We start from the raw sequence: 11,628 nt of genomic DNA, 5'->3' as shown, positions 1-11,628 counted from the left end.
AAGATTGCGAGCCTGGCGGGACAGATTGGGAAAATGCTCCGTTACCCGATTTGAAACCCGTTTTGAGCTCCTTTGGAAAGGACAAATTTAAAAAAAAAAAATCTAATAAAATAAAACCATATTAAAAGTTTGATATTCAATATAAAAAAAACCCATTTTCAAACTGTTCTTCAGAAATCAGAAAATACATGGAACGAATCCTACAAAAAGAGAAAAAAAGCGCTCAAAGCATCTTTAGCTTCTTCCCCTCCCAATAGAGAAACGTTTATATTATTTCCTCACCTCTCCACAAACCGAAATCCAAATACACGTGCCAGCAACTCAAACCAAGTGTTATACTACAAACTAATAACAAAGAGTAATAAATACCGTGCACTCTGCTCTACCATTTCTATCTCTTCTCTCACACATACTACACACACTTCCTTTACAAATATGGCGCCTAGCCACCCCTCCCGCAAACAGACCAACCAACCAACCATCCCCCTGACGTACCCTCCCAACTCCCTTCATAATTGGCTAGGTAGATTTATACTCACCCTTCCTCCGCCCTTTTGGCATCGAATCCGGCTTCGTCCGGTTCCATCTAGAGACCGTTTCCGTTGGGGAAGACAGGCGAGAGGGTTGCGAAAATGTTAAGATAGGGGTGGGGCGAGTCATGCGTTCTAAGCCTCACTGTGACTTTCGAGGGAATGAGGAGGTTAATTGGATAGAATGGGTTGAAACTTTTGCGTCCAGAAAGAGGCTTGAAGATTTCTGTCTCGCGCTTCTGTCGTTCCCCTCATATTCCCTCTGCCCTCGACACTCACGGTGATGACGATATCCGGGATAGGAGGGGCGGTTGTATGAGGGGGAGGAAGGCCCGAGGTGCTGAAGAGAACAGGGTTATAGAGGAAGGATGTATAGCTGATAAGAAAGAGGGCACGAATGTGAAAGTTCTTTTAATACTGGGACAGCTGTTAGTTCCTGAGGAAGGGTTCTATGTTCAAGCTTTTATTATTAAACAGAGAACGTTTTGTAGAATTGGGGTACACTCCGACCGCTCGATATTTATTCAGGTTTAACCTGTATATTTTCTTTCGGGCCTTCGGGTTCAAAATTGAAGTTCGGGTTTGGAAATTGGTTTTCTGTAAACGTGGGCTTTCACCGAATGTGGTTTTAGAAGGCGATGGGTTCTTAGGTGTATGACGAGGGGTGGTTGGTGGGGCCATTAAAAGTAAGGGAACGTGGAAGGAGGTTCCTTGGAGGGGACAGAACATATATTAAGAGGTAGGGTGTGTAATTTTAGTGCCAACTTGTCTAAGAGCATGACGTGACTTGGGAGAAATCCAGACCCCCAACAACTAAACCCTTTGAACACGACGTTTCTCTGCTAATATGGTGAGTGAATAGTAATTGTATTGATTTTCAAGATTTTCCTAGATCCATTGTTCTATAGCATGTTACACTGTTACAGAAATGATTTTGCTGTTTTTTTAGAGGTAAGTGGCATTACCGTAAATCCCCACTCCCTTTTAAAAATTAAAAATGTGTGTATTGGGAACTGTCAGGGTGACTCAGCCTGTGAACCTGGGGAGGCCCTGGCCCAAGGCACCAAAATCCGAGTTCAAGACTTCTGGAGGGATAGATGCTGGACTGACATTTTGGCATCATTTATCAGCGCGCTAAACCAGCGCCTCACCGGGTCAAGCAGGAGGGGGAGACTTAAGAGAGTGGGAGTTACCAGATCACAGGTGGGTATGTAGTAAAGAGATAGGAAGTAGATTGCGGTGATGGAGGAGCGCCAATGCATAGGTTGGCTTAGGGTGCTACAGTCCCTTGAGTCAGCCCTGGAGTGGAGATTGTGATAATGATCTGAACCAGTGGTCTAGGAGTAGAAAGCCGCAAGGACCTTCAGAAGATGATTTTAGGGTCCAACAAACAAGGAAGAGGTGGATGAATATGAGTTTGGTGGGGTAGTGTTTACAAAGATACTGTAGTATAAGAACTACTATTTCAGCAACTAGTATAAGGAAGCCATAGGGAAGGGAGGTGATACAGGACCTGGTGCTTACAAAGGAGAGAGTATTTCTAATGTTGTAGTGGATAATAATCTAATAATTAAGGTCTGCAACACTTGCATAGGAAAGAAAATGGGCAGAAAAGATAGTTCAGGTGTAGGTCATGATGGTAGGCCTATAAGTCAGAAAAGACTCATGGCAATAAAGATATAAAAGTTTCTTTTAGACAAGAATCCAAAATCTTCTAGACAGCAGGATATCCCAATCAACATCTGGCAAATTGAAATTATCTCTTAGTAGTCCTTCCTCTTTCAATAATGAAATATTTCAGGAAAATCCTTTCTGAATAGGTTATAACCTGTCGCAACTATATTCTAGTCATGGTTCTTTGTGTACCATGGATACTAAATTCAAATTAGCCTCTTCCATTACTGTCTCTAGATCTAGAATTTTATTTCTGATATTATGGGCATTAATATATATAGCTTTCCAGATCGTGCCCTTTATATTATCTGGATTGTGGCAACTGGGCTTTACTGCCTATTAAATTCATCACACTGGTATCCCGATGATTCTTTCCAATCTCTTAATAGCTCATCAACCTCAGTTTTCTCTCTGGTCCTCTCAGCAATCTGTGCTAGTTATCTCCACTTATGGTAAAATCAAGCTGGACCATACAAGAGCTCTTGCTTTAGTATATCAGCACCTACCCTTTTAAATTCCTTGCTACTGGATATTGATTTGAAACCAGCATTCAAAACCTCTCTTTAAAAAGTTACTTTAAAAAAAAAAAAAAAAAAAGGCATTCCAGGATATTATTGTCGTTTTTTTTCACCTTATGGTTTTTATTCAGATTTTTATATACTATGTAATCTTCTGCCACATGGCAGGTCCTCTACTTCCCTCCTATTCTCTTCTGTACCATCCTAGCCATATCCAGCAAATAATACTTTAAGCCATCCTCTTGTTTATTCTTCGCATTTGTTCTTTATTAGTCTTTCAATAATCCCATGCTTATTGATTTTCTGATTGTAAACTGTTCAGATATTCCCTTGATGGGTGATATCAAATAAAATAATCATTAATTATGTCATATACTATACAAAGGGGTTCTTTTACCCTTGGTGTGATTTTATAAGTACCTACATGGAATCAATGGTATGTAATTTTCTGGTGGGTATGTAATTTTCTGGTGGGCATGTACATGGGTGCAATTTTGTCAGAGCAGAACATTTGCACATGTAAACCATAAAACTGATGAAGGTACATAATTTACTGGTGGACATGCATATGGGTATAGTTTGGTCAGAGCATGAGCAAGCTTATATTTACAATGCTTTAGAGCAGTGGTCTCATCTTTGTCCTCAGAGCACACCTAGCCAGTCAGATTTTTAAGATACTCACAGTGAATATATATGAGTTAAATTTGAATACTCTCTCTCATTGTGGGTATCTAAAAACTTAACTGGCTAGGTGTGTCCAGAGGACTGGGTTGAGAACCAGTAAATGCCCACACCTAGATTCTAAAGAGCATGCATAAATTATAAGATTTTATGGTCTGCACATGTTAATGTTCTATCTGCAATGTAGGCATGGGCTATACTGCATATATTAGTATTTTATAGGTGCTCACCTTTCTTTATAAAATAGCATTTTAAGTAGGTTGTCTTTCTATAAAATGTACCCATCATGTAGGCAAGAGAATCTTGAACTTTTAATCTTTCCTTCTAAATCCACTTCCCATTTTCCTCTGAACATGGATCCAGAATTTTACAAGTTCTGGGTAGTGGGGCATTTATGTACTGATGTCAGATAAGCAAGCTAAGATTTGGGACTGGCCTGTGGGTAAAAATTTTGATGCAGAAAGAAATCATGAGGGTCTTTGCACAAAAATTATACTGAAAGCCATAGGGAAAGAGTCTAGAGCAGGGATCTCAAAGTCCCTCCTTGAGGGCTGCAATCCAGTTGGGTTTTCAGGATTTCCCCAATGAATATGCATGAGATCTATGTGCATGTACTGCTTTCAATGCATGTTCATTGGGGAAATACTGAAAACCCAACTGGATTGTGGCCCTCAAGGAGGGACTTTGAGATACCTGGTCTAGAGCAGTGATTCCCAACCCTGTCCTGGAGGAACACCAGGCCAATCGGGTTTTCAGGCTAGCCCTAATGAATATGCATGAAGCAAATTTGCATGCCTATCACTTCCATCATATGCAAATCTCTCTCATGCATATTCATTAGGGCTAGCCTGAAAACCCGATTGGCCTGGTGTTCCTCCAGGACAGAGTTGGGAATCTCTGGTCTAGAGTATTAAGCCAGTGCATGTGGAAAAAGAAGAGGGTATGCTGGAAAGACAGGGATCCATTTAGCATGTTGATGTTCTGGTAACAGTGTTAGGATTAAGTCTTGCATTGGAAGTTTGCTGAATATTAAGACTGAACTTGTTTTCTTCATATGATAATTGTTTGTATAAACACATCTTCCTTGTCAGCTGAGCAGCAGATGAGTCCAGATGAGTTGGTTGTGTCCATTCACTAGCAGGCAGAGATAACAAAACAAACTGAGGTTTTTTATATATAGGATGGTAAGCTCTCTGGTTAGCCAGTATTTTCTGTTTCCTGCAGGCAGATGGATGGTTTCTCTCCTGCTGATTTCATCTGCTGCTCATTGTGGCCTGCAAGCTTCAGCTAGGTTCAGCTCCAGGCTTGGCTAAGCTCCTGTTTTGGCTATGCTAACTCAGTTGAGCAAGGGGATTGGGCTTCCTGGGCGCCTGTTTCAGGGTGTAGCTTGTGGTGCTAGTTCCCTGCCCATCCCCTGTAGCCCCATCCAGTATTTGTCCAGCACTCGTAACTCCCTCCTTATGTAAAAAAAAAACTGGTTGTTAAATCCAGAGGGAGTGCAGTGGACTGGAAGCATTGTGCTTTGGGCCAGCTTTTCATCACAGTGAGTACGTTTGTTTTTGTTTTGCTATAATGTTTGCTGCTGGCTTGCTTCCTGTGCTGTTATCCATGTTTGGACCACAGGGGATCAGTCCTCTGGTATCTCAGCTTGTGGGGAAACCGTGGTCCTTCTCAGCTCTGTTTTTGGGCCTTGCCTCTTGTCCTGCTTACATTGCAATTTACAACAATAAAATTGTCGGGAAACTTGCTGGGATCAGTGCCCCTTCTTCTTTCCTTGCCTTCAGTTTCTGTATGAATTTCTCCCTGGGTTGTTTTGGGTCATGGGAAGTGGTGGCTCCATTTCTGCGGCTGGGCTGGGCTGGCCACTATTTTGGGCTGTTCTGAGCTCCATATCAAGGCGGTCGTGTGGCTTTCCTGCCAGACTTCATTGCACCACACTCCAGGATGTGGTAGATGGTAGCTATGTGATCTTAAATTTTTCAGGCCCTAGGCAGGAGTGTGGGAGTTATGTTGATGGTTCCCAAGCGGCTGCTTTTTTTGGCGTACATGTTTCTTGCGATAGGCCTTCCCTCCTTGTCCTAGTCAGGTGAGGGAGGTAGGGTGGTGGTATTCCCTGCTGATGGTTGCCCATGCTGTGGGAGGGGGGTCTCCTCTTTTCCTGGTTTCGGACTGCTGGAGGTGCTCTCTCTCCTCTTCAGTGCTGGCCATGCTACTCCCAGGTGTCTGGTAAGAATGCTCAATAGCGCCCCTTCCAACTCTATTGGAAGTTGGAGAAACAACCTGAAGGTTTTCCAGGAAACACCTAAGGTATTATGGGCAGGATTCACTAAACCTCCAAACCGTGCATGATCCATTTCCTATTGCATGCCGGCTGACTGATTCAGTAAAGGCCTGCATGCAAATGGAAACAATCGTTAGCAACGCCCCCTACTCATGGCCAGAGCGATCCCCGCTCATGCGCACACCTTGACAGTAGTGACAGGAGAAGCAGCCTCCTGTCACTGCTGTCAGGGCTCAGCCCAACACTGATCTCTCTTTCCTGCTCCTGGACTCTCCTGCTCTCTGCCTCCGTTCCCTGGAGTGCAAGCCTGTGGTTTTAAAGCGGGCCTGCACTGCGGGAAACGGCGGCAGAGAGCAGGAGAGTCTGGAAGCAGGCAAGACAGATCTGCACCACACACCCCCAGGCCGCGATCTCTCCTGCCCTGCTCTGCCGCACCTGCCCTGCTCTGCTGTGCCGCCCCCTCCCCTCCCCCCCGGAGAAAAAAGCAGAAGGGATGCCAACTCCCTTCTGCCATCAAATATGTTAAAACAGAAGAAAAAAAAGCAGCACGGCACAGCCTCACCCCCCCCCAACACGGAACGCCCGACCCGCTTCTCAACATTCATTCCTACCAGAACATCTGGCCTTGGTCACACATATAGAACACAGATAACCCCTATGCAAATACAGGACCACAAACTAAAAGTACTACTATATACAAACAAAACCCTAAGATGCAAGACTCTTATGCAATACAACCCCAGAGAAATAAAAATAAATACATTTCTTCCTGAACAGTGCAAAATATACACAGCAGATGTAAATTCTCAAAACTGACACAATTCAATCACTAATTGAAAATAAAATAATTTCCCCTACCTTTGTTGTCGTGATTTTGTTTTTCAAACCATCTTTTCCCAGTTTCTGGCTGCACTTCCTTCTGTCTGTGATCTTAACTGTGTATCCAGGGCTACCTTATCCATTTGCTGTTTTTCTCTCCTTCATTTTCTGCCATACATCCATCTTTAAGCATTAATTTTTAGCATTCAACTTTCTTCCATTTTTCTGCTTTCTTCTCAAAATCTGTCTACTTTTCCATGTCTTCCCTTCCCATCTATCCATGTATACCATCTCCTCCTCCTTTCTTCTTCCCTATTCCCATCTATCCATAAGAAGCATTTCTTCTTACCTCTTCTCTGTCGCATCCATTGCTGTGCACCATCTCCTCCCTCTGTCTCCCCTTCCCCTCCATCTCTGTGCACCATCTCATCCCTCTCCCATGGTCAGACAACTCTGTCTTCCCCCTTCCCCCCTCATATAGTCTGACATCTTTCTTCTTCCTATAGCCTGGAATTTCTCTCCTCTCCCATGGTCTGGCATTTCTCTCCTTCCCTCTCCCTTTCCGAGGTCTAACATCTCTCTCCTTTCTGCGGTCTGGCATCTCTCTCTCCCCTCCTTCCATCACCCTCTTCCGGAATATGATATCTTCTCCCTTCTTTGAGTCATCTCTCCTCCCTCCCAGTGTAACATTTCTCCCTCCCTCCTCTCCACCACTATCATGTCCAACAATTCTCCCTCTTCCCCGTGTATACCATATCTTTCCCTCCCACTCCACATACCTATGTCCAAGAATTTTCTTTTTCTCTTCCCTCGCCCACCATCAGCATCTCTTTCCCTCCCTTCCTAAACCTCAGCCCGTGCAGCCTCTGTTCTTCCCAACCCCTTCCCGGCCCGTACAGCATCTGTCCTTCTTGCTTTCCCCCCCCCCCGAAGCCCGTGCAGCATGTCTTTCCTTCATTCCTAACCTCAACCCTTCCCTCACAGCTGGATCCTATGGTACGACCTGTCCCCAGTTCCTGACACCCCCACCTACCACCTCCCTGCCGCTGAAATTTAAAATTTTTTGGCAGCCAACAGCACAATGAAGCCAGCTTCCTGCCATCGGCCTGCCCCGGAAGTATTCTTTCTGTAGTACTTCCTTGTCCCACATAGGCAGGACACTGAAGGAGACTGGCTTTGTTGTGCCGTTAGCTGCCTGAAGATTTTAAATTTCAACGGCGGGGAAGTGGTAGGTGGGGGAGTGGGGACTTAACAAAGTTCCTGGAGAGAGTTTCACTACAGTAGTGTCAGGTGCAAAGTCACTGCGGGCCGCATAAAATGACCAGGCGGGCCGGATTCAGCCCACGGGCCTTGTGTTTGGCACATGTGCATTAGGCCTTAAAGCTGCAGCCATGGCTTTCTTTGTGGTGCAGACCTGCCATAAGATGCTATGCCAGAATTTGGCTGCAGAAGGGATCGGGGGCCCTCTGTGGTACTGGCCAGAGTGGACTATGTAGTGAATACTATTTATGACATGATTTATGAGGTGTTCAATGATACACTCAGGGTCATGAGTAAAGTGTCAGCATAGTCAATCTCTCACTCCGCCACAAATTCTAAGACGTTCCAATGATGCTAGGTCATCTTCTGAGATCCCCTGTATAGGAGGAAGACTTTTGGAGTTCTGAGAGACTTGGAAGCAAGTTTCATCAGACCAGTGGGTACTGGACATCATTTGAGAGGGTTACAAATTTGAATTCTGTCTTCCTCTCTGGAACATCTTTCTGGACTTTCTGGCAGAAAGACCAGAAAAAGCAGCCAAAGTCAGAGCAACTGTCCAAAGACTGTTATAAACTGGAGCTATAGAACCGGTGCTCTGGCTCAGGCAGATATTCAATATACTTTATTGTGCCCAAGAAGGACTCAGAAGATTGGAGACCAGTCCTGGATCTCAAGTCAGTCAATGCAGTGTTAAAGATTCCCAGGTTCCAGGTGGAAATGGTGAGATCAGTCATCACCTTAGTAGCTCTGGGCAAATGTTTGGCCTCGCTGCACATATACCCATTTTCCAAGAACACAGGAGGTTTCTCAGGTTCTATGTGCTAGAGCAGTGTTCTTCGACCACTGGTCCATGGACCAGTGCCGGTCCACAGAAATTTCCTGCCGGCCCACAGGGCCAGCACATGCATCAGGCCCAAAACAGTGTTCTTCAACCGCCAGTCCATGGTGCGATCAATGTGGTGTTATCTTCGAGCCAGCTCCCTCTTCCTAACTGATTTAGTGCACAAAGCCACGGGCAATAGCTCCTATGGGCATCCTGAGCCTGAACCGGAAGCCTTCTCTCTGACGTTGCAATGCCAGATGAGGCACGGGGGACGTGCAAGGTGCAATTAGTACTATTATGGGGGCGGGGATTGGGTAGAGATGGGCGGGGTCTGGCCCACGACTTAGCCCAGGGTTCTTCAGCCGCCAGTCCACGGACCGATGCCAGTCCACAGAATAATTCTTTTATTTCTGCCGGTCCTTAGGTGTAAAAAGGTTGAAAAACACTGTGCTAGAGAACTGTTTTCAGTTCTCGGTGCTGCCCTTTGACTTGGCAATGGCACCTCACACCTTTACCAAAGAAATGGTGGTGGCAGCAGCAGCAGCAGTGTATCTGCACAGATCAGACCTCCAGGTTCATCTTAACTTGGACAATTGGCTGATCAGAATGCTGTCAAAATGGAATGTCATTGGGCAGTGTCTCAGGTGGTTCAGCTCTTGCAGGATCTGGGATGGATTATAAATTTCAGAAAAGCTACCTGGAACCCAGTCATGTCTGGAATATTTGGAGGCTCTGTTCAACATGGAAGAGGGCTGAGTTTTTCTTCCAGAACTAAGCAAACTGAAGCTCAGATGCCAGATCCTGGAGATTTTGGAGCTACTGACGCCTATGGCTTAGTATTACCTGCAGGTTCTAGGCTCCATGGTGGCGACCATAGAGATGATTCTGTGGGCAATAGCCCATCTGCGTCCTCTGAAGAGCGCACTGTTAGCATTCTGGTCACCTCAGAGGGACTCTCTCCTGTCGCAGTTAGGCTGGACAGCGGAAGCGCGCCAGAGTCCTCAGTGGTAGTTCCGGCTGGAGTCGTTATCCAGAGGCCTCTCTCTCCACATAGTCTTGGGTGATCCTGATGACAGATCTTTAGGCCTGGGGGAGTCATAGCAAAGGTCATCTACTACAAGGGTGTTGGATGCCCTCACAGAGGGCATGGTGTATCAACAGATTAGAGTTGAGAGCCATTTGGTTGGCTCTGCAGTTCTTTCAGACACAGCTGAAAGGCAAAGCAGTCAGGGTCTTGTCCACCAATTCCACAGCCATGCACCAAGATCTTCTGTCAAGGGGCCCATAGCCCTAGAGAATCCAGAACACTTTGGGCTTACGGCATGGCTGTTGAGCGCGCAGCCTTCGTATAAAGTGGATATTCGGATATGGTTATCACAATGCTTCTACAATCAAAGAAGCTGGTAACTGTAGCAGCCTATGTGAAAGTGTGGAAAGTTATTCAGAATTGGTGTAAAAACAGTTAGATTCCTTACAGGCTCCCATTTCCAAAGTCCTGTCCTTTCTGCAGGAAGGTCTAGAGAAGAGCCTGGTGGTAGGATCCCTCAATAGACAATATTTCATGTTACGGAACTTGAGTGGACAGAAGGCCTTTGGCCTCTCATCCAGATCTATCCAGGTTCTTGAAGGTTGCTCTCGAGGTCCATCCTCCAGTGCAGCAGCTGGCCCCTACATCCCTGCTTTCAACTCCTAACTCCCACTCCACTGTAAGAGAATATCATTCTCTGCAAAAACAACTCCCCAACCCTATATTTCCTGTCTGTACAAATTAGATTGTAAGCTCTTCTGAGCAGCCATCTATTAAAAGTTAAATGTAACCATGGATCAAGTGGTGCTGGATGTTCCGGGAGCTTTTCGTACCTTACTTGTGGGGGGGGGATCGCTGGTTGTGTCATAAGGTGTGTCTCCTGGCTTGCAGATGTATCATGCAGCCTGACCGTCCCGTTGCAGGGAAGAGGCTTCGGGACACGTGGGAGTCCAGCTCTGCCTCCCGAAACCCCCTGCAGCCCAGTTTCTGCCTGTGCTTCCTTCAGGGCAGCTCCATCGATACCGGGAGCTGCCCCAACATCGGATTTGACTCTCGCAGCAGAGGGAGACCTTCGGGCAGCGTGGGAGCCCAGCTCCACCACCCGAAACCCCATGCAGCTCTTCTGCCTGTTTTTCACCGCTCAGGGCAGCTCCATTGATACCGGGAGCTGCCCCAACTCAGCCTGACCGTCCCGTTGCAGGGAAGAGGCTTCGGGACTGCTCTATCTATCTCACTTTATTACATATTTATGCTTTTTGCCTACCTTACTGCATTGCTTTAATCTGACTATCCTGTAAAAAAAAAAAAAAAAAGGCTATATATTCTAATCTCCCAATCTTTTACCACTTAATCATCCCTCTCTGTTCTCCCAACCCCTTCCTTCCCCCCCCCCCCTCCCCCTGAGCGCGAAATAATGGCATGGCCTAACTCCCATCAATGTGCAGCTCTGCTTCTACTTTTATCTCATCACCCTTAGAATATGCACTGCAGACCCTTATGCCACAACCCCCATTCCTGTCCACATCTCCTTATACCGCTTGGTAAAACCAAAAGTTCCTTCAGTCTCACCCCACACTCCACAGAACCAACCTAATACCAGTTCATCCCCTAATCCTCCACCCTCCCGCTACCCTCACAAGCTCTACCCAAAAAAACCTAGGTCGCTAAAAAAATTAGCCTACTCTCACGATTACCCAGTCGCCCACTCCAACCAACAGAACCTACTAGGTTTCTACCTAAATATTAGATCACTGAGAAACAAAGCCATTCTGATCAAAGACTGGCTGACCGAAAATAACCCTGACTTTGTCCTACTCACTGAAACCTGGTTGCACTCTGACAAGGATATCATAATCAAAGACTGTCTACCCCCAGGATATAAGATTCTCTCCCTGGCCAGAACCTGGGGAAGAGGAGGAGGTCTAGCTATAATCTTTCGAGACCACCTCAATTGCTCTTTACTAAACACCAAGTCCTCCCCTAACTCTGAAATACTAGCCTGCTCTCTCAATTCC

At 45.8% G+C, this 11,628-nt stretch overlaps 1 protein-coding gene across 1 annotated transcript in view; it reads left to right on the top strand.

The window, feature by feature from the left end:
* The first annotated feature begins 593 nt into the window (after nt 1–593).
* The window catches only part of XPO6 (exportin 6), a 231,999-nt gene continuing 220,964 nt past the window's right edge, over nt 594–11,628 (top strand). The window contains 1 exon segment of the mRNA XM_033963538.1: nt 594–1,380. Coding sequence (XP_033819429.1) covers nt 1,378–1,380 — 3 coding nt within the window. The 5' untranslated portion in view covers nt 594–1,377.

This window comes from Geotrypetes seraphini, chromosome 11 (assembly GCF_902459505.1).
Source record: "Geotrypetes seraphini chromosome 11, aGeoSer1.1, whole genome shotgun sequence".
Lineage (NCBI taxonomy): Eukaryota > Metazoa > Chordata > Amphibia > Gymnophiona > Dermophiidae > Geotrypetes > Geotrypetes seraphini.
This window is presented reverse-complemented; position numbering and strand designations above follow the sequence as displayed.